The sequence below is a fragment of the Mobula birostris genome, chromosome 26, assembly GCF_030028105.1.
Source record: "Mobula birostris isolate sMobBir1 chromosome 26, sMobBir1.hap1, whole genome shotgun sequence".
Classification (NCBI taxonomy): Eukaryota; Metazoa; Chordata; class Chondrichthyes; order Myliobatiformes; family Myliobatidae; genus Mobula; species Mobula birostris.
Window position 1 is genome coordinate 51,283,020 of NC_092395.1, and position 13,330 is coordinate 51,296,349.

Sequence of the window (13,330 nt, forward strand, 5' to 3'; positions counted from 1 at the left end):
GGCCCCGACTGCTGCAGTGAGGAACGACACCGCCCCCCCCCCCCGCCCCGCCCCGCCCCCACTCCACAGGCCCATTCCCCTCCGTTTAAGGTGGATCCGAAGTGATGTTCTCTCCCACACTACTCGGGGCAGGAATCAAAGCGACTGTTGAGCGCAATAGAAATCATCAGCGGATTGGACAGCGAGAGTCGGGGTGTTGTTCCCGTCACTCACCTCTCCTCCTCTCTCCACATCCAGTGGCTGACCTGCTAAGTCTCTGCTCTCCGTTCACAATTTGCGTTAAATTCCCCAATATTTAGCAGGCGGAAAATGGGATCGAGCCACTAGCCTTCCCGGGGTCGGGGTGGGGGTGGGGGTGGGGGTCTGTGTCCCGGTCTCTCTCCCCCCACTCCCAAACTCTCCAGGATCCCGGGGTCTCCTCCCCCCCCCCCACTCCAAGGATCCCGGGTCTCTCCCTCCACCCAGGACCGGGAGCCTCAACTCCCACCCCCCCAACCCCAAGTCCCAGGACTCTCTTCTTCACCACCCCTTGGGTCTCGGGGCTCTGTCCTGACCCATCCTGATTCCAGGTCTTTCTTTCCCCCTACCCAGCCAGGTCACCGGACCCTCTCCACTCGGATCGTGGGTCTCTCAACCCCCATTCCCACGGGTATCAGGTCTCTCTCCCCGCACCCCCCCCCCCGGTATTTCTCTATCCCCCACAACATCCAGGTTCCGGAACACTCTCCCAATCTACCCTCCCGGGGTCCTCAGTCTCTCTTTCCCCATTCCCCCCAGATCCGGATCTCTCCTCCCCCCAGGGTCCCGGGTGTCTCTTCTCCTCGGGTCTCGGATGTGAACTAGCCCCTTTGCGGAGGGGAGGGGGTGTCTCGGACAGAGAATCTCGGCTCTGTATGATCCCTGTCCCGTACGAGATCCAGCCTTCCTGGAAGCGGATGGACCTCGCCCTTGTCCTCCACCCCCGCCGCTGCTGATGGGTGTGGCCCGGCCGCGCTCATGGACTCTGGACATTGCGGCGGCGTCAGACTGCGAGAAGACCGGCCGTCCTCACCGAGCGGCCGATCAGAAATCCCGCCAGGTGCGTAAGCGTCCGGGGAGTGGTGCGGGGAGCGGGGGCTCAGGGTCTGTCCATTTCCAGCGTTGATCGGTAAATAACCAGTCCTACTTGTTTAACCGTGCGTGTGAAGCAAAGAGCGGACCAAAACCCTCCCATCCCTCCGATGGAGAAACTCTGACCGCCTCCACCGCAGGCGCTGCCTGACGCGCTGAGCGTTCTTAAACCAATATCGTGCTCCGGACTTGAGCTGCTGTTGCCTCTCTTCCTTTCGAGTATCAGGCCAGTGGTGGCAAGGAGCGTGCTGGAATTGTAGCACGGGATTGATAGGTTGACTCCCAGAAACGTTCCACCAAATGAAGAAATTCAGGTGGATTTCTGAAAGGACAATCGTCTTTGTCAGACTTGCTGGAGTTGCATGGGGATGCGATGGTCGGAGAGAGTGAAGGCCATCTTCACTGTGGGTGCAGTGTATGCAATCTGTATAGTCCCATACAGAGCCGGTGGGTGCCCGGGGCTGAGGCACCGTTTGGTTGGAGAAGTGGTTGATATCGGCATACCTAGGGTTCTGAAAGGGGTAGCGTTAGAGCTTGTGGCGGCATTAGAAATGATCTTTCAAAAATTATTGGACTCTGGCATGGTGCCAGAGGACTGAAGAATTACAAATGTCACTCCACTCTTTAAGAAAGGAGGAAGGCAGCAGAAAGGAAATTAGTTAGCCTGACCTCAGTGGTTGGGAAGATGTTAGAGTCAGTTGGTAAGGATAAGGTGATGGAGTACTTGGTGACACAAGACAAGATAGGACAAAGTTAGCTTGGTTTCCTTATGGGAAAATCCTGTCTGATAAACTTGTTGGAATTCTTTGAGGAGATTACTAGTAGGATAGATAAAGAGGATGCAGTGGATGCTGTATATTTGGACTTTAAGAAGGCCTTTGACAAGGTGCCACACATGAGGCTACTTACCAAGTTAATAGCCTATGGTATTACAGGAAAATTACTAAAATGGTTAGAGCATTGGCTGATTGGCCGAGTGGGAATAAAAGGATCCTTGTCTGGTTGGCTGCCAGTGACTAGTGGTGTTCTGCAGGGGTCAGTGTTGGGACCACTTCTTTTTATGCTGTGTATTGGTGATTTATATGATTCCATAGATGGCTTTGTTGCCAAGTTTGCAAAGGATACGAAGATTGGTGGAGGGGCAGGTAGTGTTGAGGTGGGATGCAGAAGGACTTAGACAGATTAGGAGAATGGGCAAGAAAGTGGCAAATGAAATATAATGTTGGAAAATGCATGGTCATGCACTTTGGTAGTAGAAATAAATGTGGAGACTATTTTCTAAATGAGGAGAAAACCCAAAAATCTGAGGTACAAAGGGACCTGGGAGTCCTTCTGCAGAACACCCTGAAGGTTAACTTGCAGGTTGATTCAGTGGTGAGGAAGGCAAATGCCATGTTAGCATTCATTTCAAGAGGTCTAGAATACAAGAACAGGGATGTGATGCTGAGGCTTTATAAGGCCTTACCTTGAGTATTGTGAACAGTTTTGGGCTGCTCATCTTAGAAAAGATATGCTGGCATTGGAGAGGGTCCAGAGGAGGTTCACAAGGATAATTCCATGAATGAAATGGTTATCGTGCAAGGAACGTTTGATAGCTCTGGGTCTGTACGCACTGGAATTTAGAAGGATGAGGGGGATCTCATTGAAACCTTTCATACATTGAAAGGCCTAGACAGAGTAGATATGGAAAGGATGTTTCCCATGGTGGGAGAGTCTAGGACAAGAGGGCACAGCCTTAGGATAGAGGGGTGTCCATTCAAAACAGAGATGCAGAGAAATTTCTTTAGCCAGAGGGTGGTGAATTTGTGGAATTTATTGCCACAAGCAGTTGTGGATGCCAGGTCATTGAGTGTATTTAAGCAAGATCGATAAATTCTTGATTGGACATGGCAGCAAAGGTTATGGGGAGAAGGCTGGGAAATGGGGTTGAGGAGGAGAAAAAAAATGACCAGCAATGATTGAATGGTGGAGCAGACTCGATGGGCCAAATAGCCTAATTCTGCTCCTATATCTTATGGTCTATAGTCTTCTGGGAGTGCAAGAGTAATGATCAGCTCTTCATCCAGTTGGCAGGCAGAGCCCTTGACTGCCATTCGTTCATTTTCCCTCTGCTCTGCTCTCATACCTCCGCTCTGAGAGAGCAAGAGCAAGTCTTTACTCTCCACACCTCGATCATGCGTCCATGTGTCCCTCTCCACTAATCTCCCTTCTGGCAAGTGTTACACCTGCCCATTCGCCTCTTCTCTCACCTCCATTCAGGGCCCCAAACAGTTCTTCCAGGTGAGGTAACACTTTACCTGCAACTCTGTTGGGATAGTCTACTGTATCCAGTGTTCCCAGTGTGGCCTCCTCTACAGTAAGACCTGATGTAGATTGAGCACTTAAGCTCCATTGCAAAGAGCAGAATTTCCTGGTGGCCAACCACTTCAATTCCCATTCCCATTCCCATTTAGCATGTCAGTTCATGCCCTCCTTTTCTGCCATGATGAATCCATTCTCAGGTTGTAGAAGCAACATCTCATATTCTGTCTGGGTAGCCTCCAAGCTGATGACATGAACATTGATTTCTCCAGCTTCCAGTAATATTTTCCACTCCCCCCTTCCCTCTTCTTCAGTTCCCCACTCTGGCCTCTTATCTCTTCTCTTCACTTACCTGACATCTCCCCTGGTGTCTCTTCTCATTCCCTTTCTCCCATTATCCACCGTCCTCCCTTGTGTTTAATCAGCCAAAGAGGTCCAATGCAAGCCTCATGTGCAGCACATCATCTTCTGTCTGGATCAACATCTGTCTGGGCAGCTGCTGCTTCATCTGTTGAGTCTTTCCAGAAAACTCACCCTTTATTTCGGATTACCAATATCTGCAGCTTTTTCTTTATTTTGATTTTGTCTCTTATTCTGACATTTCCAAATCATGTTTATTAGAACACCTGTGAATCACTTTACTGTGCTGATGCTGCTATATAAACCTAGGTTGCCATTGAACTAGACTTCCCAGGTTGGGTTTTTCTATCACTGTCTCCATGGAGTGTGGCAAAGCCCAGTTCATCCCTCAGCTCATCACTATGTAAAGATACTTGGGAGTCCTTGTGCAGGATTAACTTGCAGGTTGAGTCCGTGGTAAGGAAAGACTTGGACAGATTGGGAAAATGCCCAAAGAAGTGGCAGATGGAATATAGCGTAGGAAACTGTATGGTCATCCACTTTGCTAGAAGGAAAGAAAAGGTGTAGACCAGGGGTTCCCAACTTTTTTAATGCCATTAGATAAGAGATCTTGGACCCCAGGTTTTGAACCCCTGGTGTAGATTATTTTCTAAACTGGAGAAAATTCAAAACTCAGAAAAAAGTGGTCCCAATATAGACCGCTGTGGAAAAAAAACCACAAGTGATCAGCAGCCAATCAGATTAGGCCCCTTTATTCTGATTCTGCCTCCTGCCAGTCAGTCAATTTTCTGTCCATGCTACAATCTGGACCATAAGACATAGGAGCAGAATTAGGCCATTCTGTACTTGCTGATATATTTTCCCTCTTAACCCCATTCTCCTCCTTCCCTTCATAATCTTTGATGCCCTGGTTAATCAAGGACCTATCAACCTCCACTTAAATGTACCCCATAACTTGGCCTTTATAGCTGTCCATGGCAATGAAATCCACAGATTCACCACCTTCTGGTGAGTCTTATCTTGTTGTGCAGCCTCGTGTGCACCATCTTGTAAAAATCCTGAAAATCCAAATAAATAACATCCACCAACTCTCCTTTGTCTATCCTGCCTGTTATTTCTTTAGAGAATTCTAACAGATTTGTTGGACAGGATTTTCCCTCAAGAAAACCATACTGATTTTGACCTACTTTATCATGTGCCTCCATGTATTCGAAACCTCATACTTAAAAATGGACTTCAATATCTTTCCAACCAATGAGGTTAGGCTAACTAGCCTATAATTTCCTTTCTTCTGCTTCCCTCTCTTCTTAAAGAGTGGAGTGACACTTGCAAATTTCCAGTCCACCAGAACCATTCCAGAATCTAGTAATTCTTGAAAGATCATTACTAATGCCTCCACAACCTCTTCAGCTACCCCCTTTCAGAAACCTGGGTTGTAATCCATCCGGTCCAGATGACTTACCTACCTTCAGACCTTTCAGTTTCCCAAGCATGTTCTCCTTAGTAATAGCATCAACACTCACTTCTACCCCAACATTCTCAAATATCTGGTATACTGCTAGTGTCTACCACAGCGAAGACTGATGCAAAATATTTAAGTTCATCCGTTACTTCTTCATCCCCCATCATTCACACCTCTCTCTTTATAGATATGATAAAACTTTTTTCATATTTGATATAATTGGCTAGCATACCTTCATATTTCATCTTTTCTCTCCTTATGTGTTTTTTTAGTTGCTTTCTGTTAGATTTTAAAAACTTTACCTTAAGCTGCCTAATCAAATCTGATTCATTACGCAACACCCAAACCAGAATTGTCTTTCCCCTACTGGGCTCAACTACAAGCTTCTCTAAAAAGACATCTTGTAGGCATTCCACAAATTTCCTCTCTTGGGATCCAGTACCAACCTGATTTTTCCTACCTACCTGCATATTGAAACTTCCCATGCCTATTGTAGCATTGCCCTTATTGCATGCTTTTTCTGTTTCCCATTGAAATTTATATCTCACATTCTGGCTATTTGGAGATCTGTATACAATTCCCATCAGGGTCTTTTTACCCTTGCTGTTTCTTAACTCTACCTACGAGGATTCTACATCTTCCAATCCTATGTCACCTATTTCTAAGGATTTTTTTTAACCAACGGAGTCACACCACCCCTTTGCCTACTTGCCTGTTGGTTTGATACAATGTGTATCTTCGGATGTCAAACTTCCAACCGTAATAGGTAGGAAAAGGGAGGAAGTCTTGAAAACACACTACAGAGAGTTAGGAAGTTGAAAAGCAGGACCTCAAAGGTAGTAATCTGGGGATTACTGCCTGTGCCACCTGACAGTGAGTATAGGAATAGAAAGAGGTGGAGGATAAATGCGTGACTGAGGGATTGGAGCAGGGGGCAGGGATTCAGATTTCTGGATCATTGGGATCTCTTTTGGGGCAGGCATGATCTGTACAAAAAGGACAGGTTGCACTTGAATCTGAGGGGGACCAATGTCCTGGCAGGGAAGTTTGCTAAGGCTATTGGGGAGAGTTTAAACTAGAATTGATAGGGGGTGGGAACCGAACTGAAGAGACAGAGGAAGGGGTGGTTGGCTCACATATATACAGTGCGAGAGGGAGGATAGGCAGGTCATAGAGAAGAGATGCTCTCAGACTGGTGGTTTGAGATGTGTCTATTTTGATGCAAGGAGTATTATGAACAAAGCAGATGAGCTTAGAGCATGGATCAGTACTTGGGGCAATGATGTTGTGGCCATTACAGAGAATTGGATGGCTCAGGTGCAGGAATGGTTACTTAGAGTGTCAGGCTTTAGATGTTTCAGATAGGACAGGGAGCGAGGCAAAAGTGGTACTGCTGATCAGAGATAGTGTCACGGCTGCAGAAAAGGAGGAAGTCGTGGAGGGATTGTCGACTGACTCTCTGTGGGTAGAAGTTAGGAGCAGGAAGGGGTCAAAAACTCTACTAGGTGTTTTTTTATAGACCGCGCAATAGTAACAGGGACATCGAAGAGCAGATAGGGAGACAGATTCTTGAAAGGTGTAATAATAACCAGGTTGTCGTGGTGGGAGATTTTAATTTCCCAAATATTGATTGGCATCTCCCTAGAGCAAGGGGTTTAGATGGGGTGGAGTTTGTTAGCTGTGCCCAGGAAGGTTTCTTGACACAATAAGTAGATAAACCTACAAGATGAGAGGCTGTACTTGATCTGGTATTGGGAAATGAATCTGGTCAGGTGTCAGATATCTCAGTGGGAGAGCATTTTGGAGATAGTGATCACAATTCTATCTCCTTTACCATAGCATTGGAGAGGGATAGGGACAGACAAGTTAGGAAACCGTTTAATTGGTCCAAGGACCCCTCGGTTAATGGTAGGGTTCATGGCATAAAAAATGTTAGGAACCCTGGTTTAAACCCTCCTCAATGGCTCTAGCAAACCTGTTGGTACCCCAATGGTTCAGGTGTAACCAGTCCTTCTTGTAAAGGTCATATGTTCTCCAGAAGAGATCCCAATAATCCAGAAATCTGAAACCTGTTCCCTGCACCCACTCATTCATCTGTAACCCTATTTCTGTCCTGTCTAGCTCATGGTACTGGGAGTAATCCAGAAATTACCACTTTGGAAGTCCTGCCCTTCTGTCTCTTCCCTAACTGCCTATACTCACTGCAGATGACCTCTTTTCCCCTTTTCGACCTTCATTGCACTACAACCTCTGGCTGATCACTCTCCCTCAAGAATCTTCTGCAGCTGCTCTGAAACATCTTGGACTCTAGCACCTGGGAGGCAACACACCATCCTGGCTTCTCTTTCATGGCCACAGAATCTGCTGTGCATGCCCCTACCTATCGAGTCTCCTATCACCTTCACCCTGCTTGACTTTACCCTTCACTGCCGGCTGCAGTGTCACTGGCCTGGCTGCTACTGCTGTTCCCGGATAGGTCATTTCCCCCCCCCGCCCCCCAACAGTATTCAAAGGAGTATATTTGTTGCTGAGGGGAATGGTCACAGGGGAACCCTGCACTGACTGCTGACTCCCCTGATGGTCACCCATCTACTATCTGAAGCCTACACTCTGGGTTTGACCACCTCAATAAAAGTCTTTGAAGTTTTCTGCCTCCCGGATGGTCCTGAGTGCATCCAGCTCCACTTTCTTGACCTTGTCAGTCAGGAGCTGAAACTGGGTGCACGTCCTGCAGATGTAGTCATCCGGGAGACAATTCGGTACCCTGAAATCCCAAGAGGAACCTGAACTACCATCCTGCCCGCACTTGTCAACCTTAAGTACTCGTTGGTGACTTCCTCCAGAAATATATGCCTTAGATTCTGTTTCCTGTTCCTCAGGAAGATAAATAAATAGGGCAAGAAAATGGGAACTTCAGCACCTGAAAGTGAAACACTAATCAGATTCAGGTTTAATATCTTTGGCACCTGTCATGAAATTTGTTGTTTTGTGGCAGCAGTACAGTGCAGTACTTAATAAAAATTATAAATTGCAATAAGAAAATATAAAAAATGTAATTGAATAAGTAGTACAAAAAGAGAGCAAAAAAAGAAAAAAATAGTGAGGTAGTGTTCGTGGGTTCATTGTTCAGTCAGAAATCTGATGGTGGAGCAGAAGAAGCTGTTCCTGAAACATTGAGTGTGTGTCTTCAGGCTCCTGTACCTCCTCCTTGATGGTAGCAATGAGAAGAAGGTATGCCTGGGTGGTAGGGGTCCTTAATGATGGATGCAGCCTTTTTGAGCTGACTGAGTTTGAACTTTCTGTAGCTCTTTCTGATCCTGTGCTGTGGCTCTTCCATACCAAAATGTGATGCAACCAGTTGCAATGCTCTGCACAGTACATGTGTAGAAATTTGTGAGTGTCTTTACTGACATACTCCTGCTCAAACTCCTATGAAATGTAGCTGCTGTTGTGTGTCATTTGTAATTGCATTAATATGTTGGGCCCTGGGTAGATCCTCAGAGATGTTGACACCCAGGAACTTAAAACCGCTCACACTTTACACTGCTGATCCCTCAATGAGGATTGGTGTGTGTTCCCTCAACTCCCCCTTCCTAAAACCCACAATCAAATCTTTGGTCTTAATGACATTGAGTGCAACAGTGCTCAATCCTTATGACTGTCTGATATTCTGCCACACAGCCACGTGTGTAGAGAGAGTAGAGCAGTGGGTTAGGCATGCATCCTTCCGGTGTGCTAGTTTTGACTGTCAGCAAGGAGAAGTTATTATTTATGACAACACAAGGGGCTGCAGTGGTAGATGCGGTCGATCCTTCAGAAACAGCTGAGATTTTGCTGCAGATTTGGATGTCAGGCTGTTGTGGATGATCTTGGCTGGAGGGATGAGTGTGAATGTGATCTGATCCAGTTATACTGTGAATGTTATGGTTAAGTGCTTCAGTCATTGAGAAAGGTAGGGAAAGACAATTGCCTTTCTCTTGTTCATAAAAGATGGCAGTAATATAAGATCTTCTGTCCTTTCAGTGTGTAAGCAATTGGATCTTTAGCGTGCATACATTGGGTTCCACAGTATATATGCTGAAGTTACAGTGGATCCTTGACAGAGGCAAAGCTACCAGGTCAAAGTAGTTTAAATTCCTTTTGCAGGATGATTAAAACCTTCCTCTGGACACCATTATGATGTTAGCAAGAACTGAGCTAAAATTGGCACTATTTTAACTTGTGTTTAAAAACTGCAAATGCTAAAGTCAATAACTGTGTTATTGACTTTTTCTGGTCTGGAATCCTTCATCCAAACCAGGTCAGAGAAAAAAGGAGCTAGTTTTCAGTAGGAGAAAGGTGGGGGCAGAATGGCAGAACAAAGGAAATATCTCTGATAGGCTGAGACCGAATGAATTAATGTAGCAGGAGGAGGAACAGATAGGACCAGATTATGCTTCTCTCTCTGTATAAAATCACAGTGGATCAGTGAATCCCTTCAAAATGCAGAAGGGGAGGGAGGGCAATATGCATCCAGTGCTGAAATCTTATAACAGATGGCAGAAATTGCAAAGAATTGTCCATTGAATGTGGAGAAAGTACCACTGTAAACCAGAGATCAATGGCTGTTTGCCACCGGCGAGAAACACGGTTACTGTGGACTGGTTACATAAAGTACTGTGAACTCCTGAACAGCGGATCTCAGTCTGGGTAAATGCCTTGAGCCTAGTGCAGTTGATTGACATTTTCGACAGCTCTTCATTCACCAATATGCAGTTAAAAGAAAGAGCTTTGCATTTCGTTAGTGTTTAATCAAGTTTCTCAGGAAACTTCCAAGTATTTCGCAGCCAATGAATTCCCTTCAAAGTGCAGTCATATCTGCAGCAAAGTGCACAGAGAGACTGACAGTAATGGTTTTGATTGAATCAGGCGCAGCAGAAGACTCCCGTTCTTATGCACTTTTGAAGAATTCCTCCATGTCAACCAAAAGCAAATACTTCCTCATATTACCCGTACTTATGTCCTAACCTGTGTTCCAGATCCTTGAAATATCAGCTGCAGTAACTGGAATAGTTCCTGTCTATTAGCCCAGTCTATAATTCCATGATGCTACACATCTCTATCATATTTCCTCAAACTTCCTTTGGTCCCCGGAGAGCAATCACAACTTTTCCAGTGAAACGTCCAGGCTATCCTTAGTTCCTCTAGTTCTCTATGGAAGTAATGTTTATCCAGTTATGATTTCATTTCTCAGAGGAATTTTACATTGGTTGAAAATTATAAATTATTTTAAATGTTCATTTTTGTTTGATTACCGCAATACCTTTTAATCTACCTCAACCAACTGGTCAGCATGCAAATGGTGGGCTGAATGGCCTGTTTCTCTGCAGATAACTCTCTACGTTGACTTCTGTTTTTTTTTTTATAATTGCCTTTGTTTGAACTGAGGATTCAGACTTCAAACAGTCATGTAAACATCTACAGTCCTGGGTCGGAGATCAGTCCCAATCTGACAACAACTACACCTATATCTTGGTGATTCCTGGCCAAGGTTGTGATATTGCCATAGTGTGGAGACTAACAAGGCAGTAAAAAGTCCTGTCAATTTCGTATGAGGCATAGATAGAATGGACAGTCAGCACTTTTTCCCAGGCCAGCAAAGATCAATACCAAAGGACATCTGTTCAGCGTGAGTAGAGGAAAGTTTAGGAAAGAAGTCAGAGATAAATTTTTTACACAGAGATGGTGGTCAAGGTGATCATAAGACCATAAGATAAAGGAGCAGAAGTAGGCCATTCAGCCCATTGAGTCTGCTCTGCCATTTAATCATGGGCTGATCCAATTCTTTCAGTCATCCCCTCTCCCCTGCCTTCTCCTTATACCATTTAATATCCTGGCTAATCAAGAACCTATCTATCTCTGTCTTAAATACACCCAATGACTTGGCCTCCACAGCCGCTCATGGCAATAAATTCCACAAATTTACCACCCTCTGACTAAAGTAATTTCTCTGCATCTCAGTTCTAAAAGGATGCCCTTCAATCCTGAAGTTGTGCCCTCTTGTCCTAGAATCCCCTACCATGGGAAGTAACTTTGCCATATCTAATCTGTTCAGGCCTTTTTAAATTTGGAATGTTTCTACGAGATCCCCCCTCATTCTCCTAAACTCCAGGGAATACAGCTCACGAGCTGCCAGACGTTCCTCATATGGTAACCCTTTCATTCCTGGAATCATTCTCGTGACTCTTCTCTGAACCCTCTCCAATGTCAGTATATCCTTTCTAAAATCAGGGGCCCAAAACTGAACATACAGTTACATGAGGTACAACTGAACATTGTTTTAATCCAGAAAAAAAATCTCATTTGCCACCACTTCTAGATGAAGTCATACTGATGTGAAATTGCGTTAAGGATTTCCTTGAGATGGTGACACGGTTCTTGTGTCAGGAATGCACGGGGTGGTATCATTGCCCTGCAATACTCCTGTTGGGTCTTTGACTCCTGGACCAGGGAACTCAAACAAGGCGCCTCTGGGATAGGTGGGTCTTCACAATGCAGCACTGATCTGAGAAACACTTACTTGGGAAGGTACTTGCTGCTGTGATCTCCACCCCACCCACAAAACCTCTGAGTCATAGTGCTCTACAGCAGAGAAACATGCCCTTTGGCCTGTCTAGTCTGTGCTGACCTAATTTTTTGCTGAGTCCCATCTACCCACACCTGGTCCACAGCCTTCCATATCTCCACCTCCCAACCATGTACCTCTTCAAACTTCTCTTAAATGTTGTAATTGAACCTGCATCTACCACCTCCCCAGCAGCTTGTTCTACACTCGCAGGACACTGAGTGAAGAGGTTCCCCCTCAGATTCCCTTTAAAAATTACACCTTTCACCCTAAACCTATGATCTCTAGTTTGAATTTCACCCAACCTCAGGGGAAAAAGCATTCATATATTTACCCTATCTATACCCCTCATCACTTTGTATACTTCTATAAGATCCCCTCTCATTCTCCCATGCTGATTAAAGTCCGAGCCTGTTCAATCCTTTTCCTGTGGCTCAGGTCCTCAACTGCTGCTGCATCCATGCCTTGTTCCATTCCTGTGATTCCACTTCCCTTAAACCAACCTCCAGGTTCTGTTTCCGATTTCTGGCTTTGTGATACCACCACCCCCCACCCACCCCGATCCTCTGTGACGCTGACCCCCCCGAACCACTGTGACGCTGACCCCCCCCCCAAGCCTCTGACGCTGACCCCCTCCCCGAGCCTCTGTGACGCTGACCCCACCCCCACCCACCAAGCCTTTTACACCTCCCTTTGCAGCCAAATTTTGATGGGGTGGGGCAGCAAACCGCAGGCTGGCTGACCCAGACCCCTGCATTGCTCCTGCAGTACGGTTTGTCGACCACTTGTCCACACTGATGCAGCAGCACTTCGAGCTGAACCACTTGGCTCTACATTTAATAGGTTGATACCATCTGGCTCATTTTGTTGGATTTTTTTACAGAGATAATTTAATCTTCTCCCCTCCCGTTTCGTGCAGAAATTGGATGCCAGAGCAGTAAGTAATCGGCAGTTGCACAAGCTCAGTAAATGAGGGGAAGGAGCAAGTGGAATAGTTTAGCTTTGCCCTTTGCTCGGTTAGACTGTTATTGGCCTCCACTGCGTGCAGTTCATGGGCGGCTGGTAGAGTGCATACCATTGGGCAATGACATGTTTCGGATGGCAATATTCCTGGAATTCTGTTTATCAGAGGTGTACATAGTCCAGTGATGACACCCTTACCCTGTAGATAACACGTAATAGTTAAACTTCGTCTTTGAGCTGCCTGACATCTCTGCAACTCTCTAATTAAAACGCCCCTGAATTTTTCAAATGATATCAGTAGATTTACGATCAACAATTTAATTTGGTCATGAGATTGGAATGTATTTCTCGCTGATCTTTGTTCTGTATTGGAGATTTATTGGGAAGTCAAAGGGTATTTTTTTCAAATATATCAAAAGTTTATCGTTTTGCTTCAGTTCTGAAGCAAAGGAGAGTTTTCCTTTGCTATCAGATGCCTCTTGTCTGTTCTGCTAACATGTCTTCACAGATAGGCATCTAACTGAGTGCCT

At 45.7% G+C, this 13,330-nt stretch overlaps 1 protein-coding gene across 1 annotated transcript in view; it reads left to right on the forward strand.

Moving 5' to 3' along the window:
- Nucleotides 1-658: 658 nt before the first annotated feature.
- Nucleotides 659-13,330, forward strand: part of LOC140188398 (PALM2-AKAP2 fusion protein-like) — a 55,319-nt gene continuing 42,647 nt past the window's right edge. Inside the window, 3 exon segments of the mRNA XM_072244630.1 lie at nucleotides 659-950; nucleotides 952-1,056; nucleotides 1,059-1,082. Coding sequence (XP_072100731.1) covers nucleotides 894-950; nucleotides 952-1,056; nucleotides 1,059-1,082 — 186 coding nt within the window. The 5' untranslated portion in view covers nucleotides 659-893.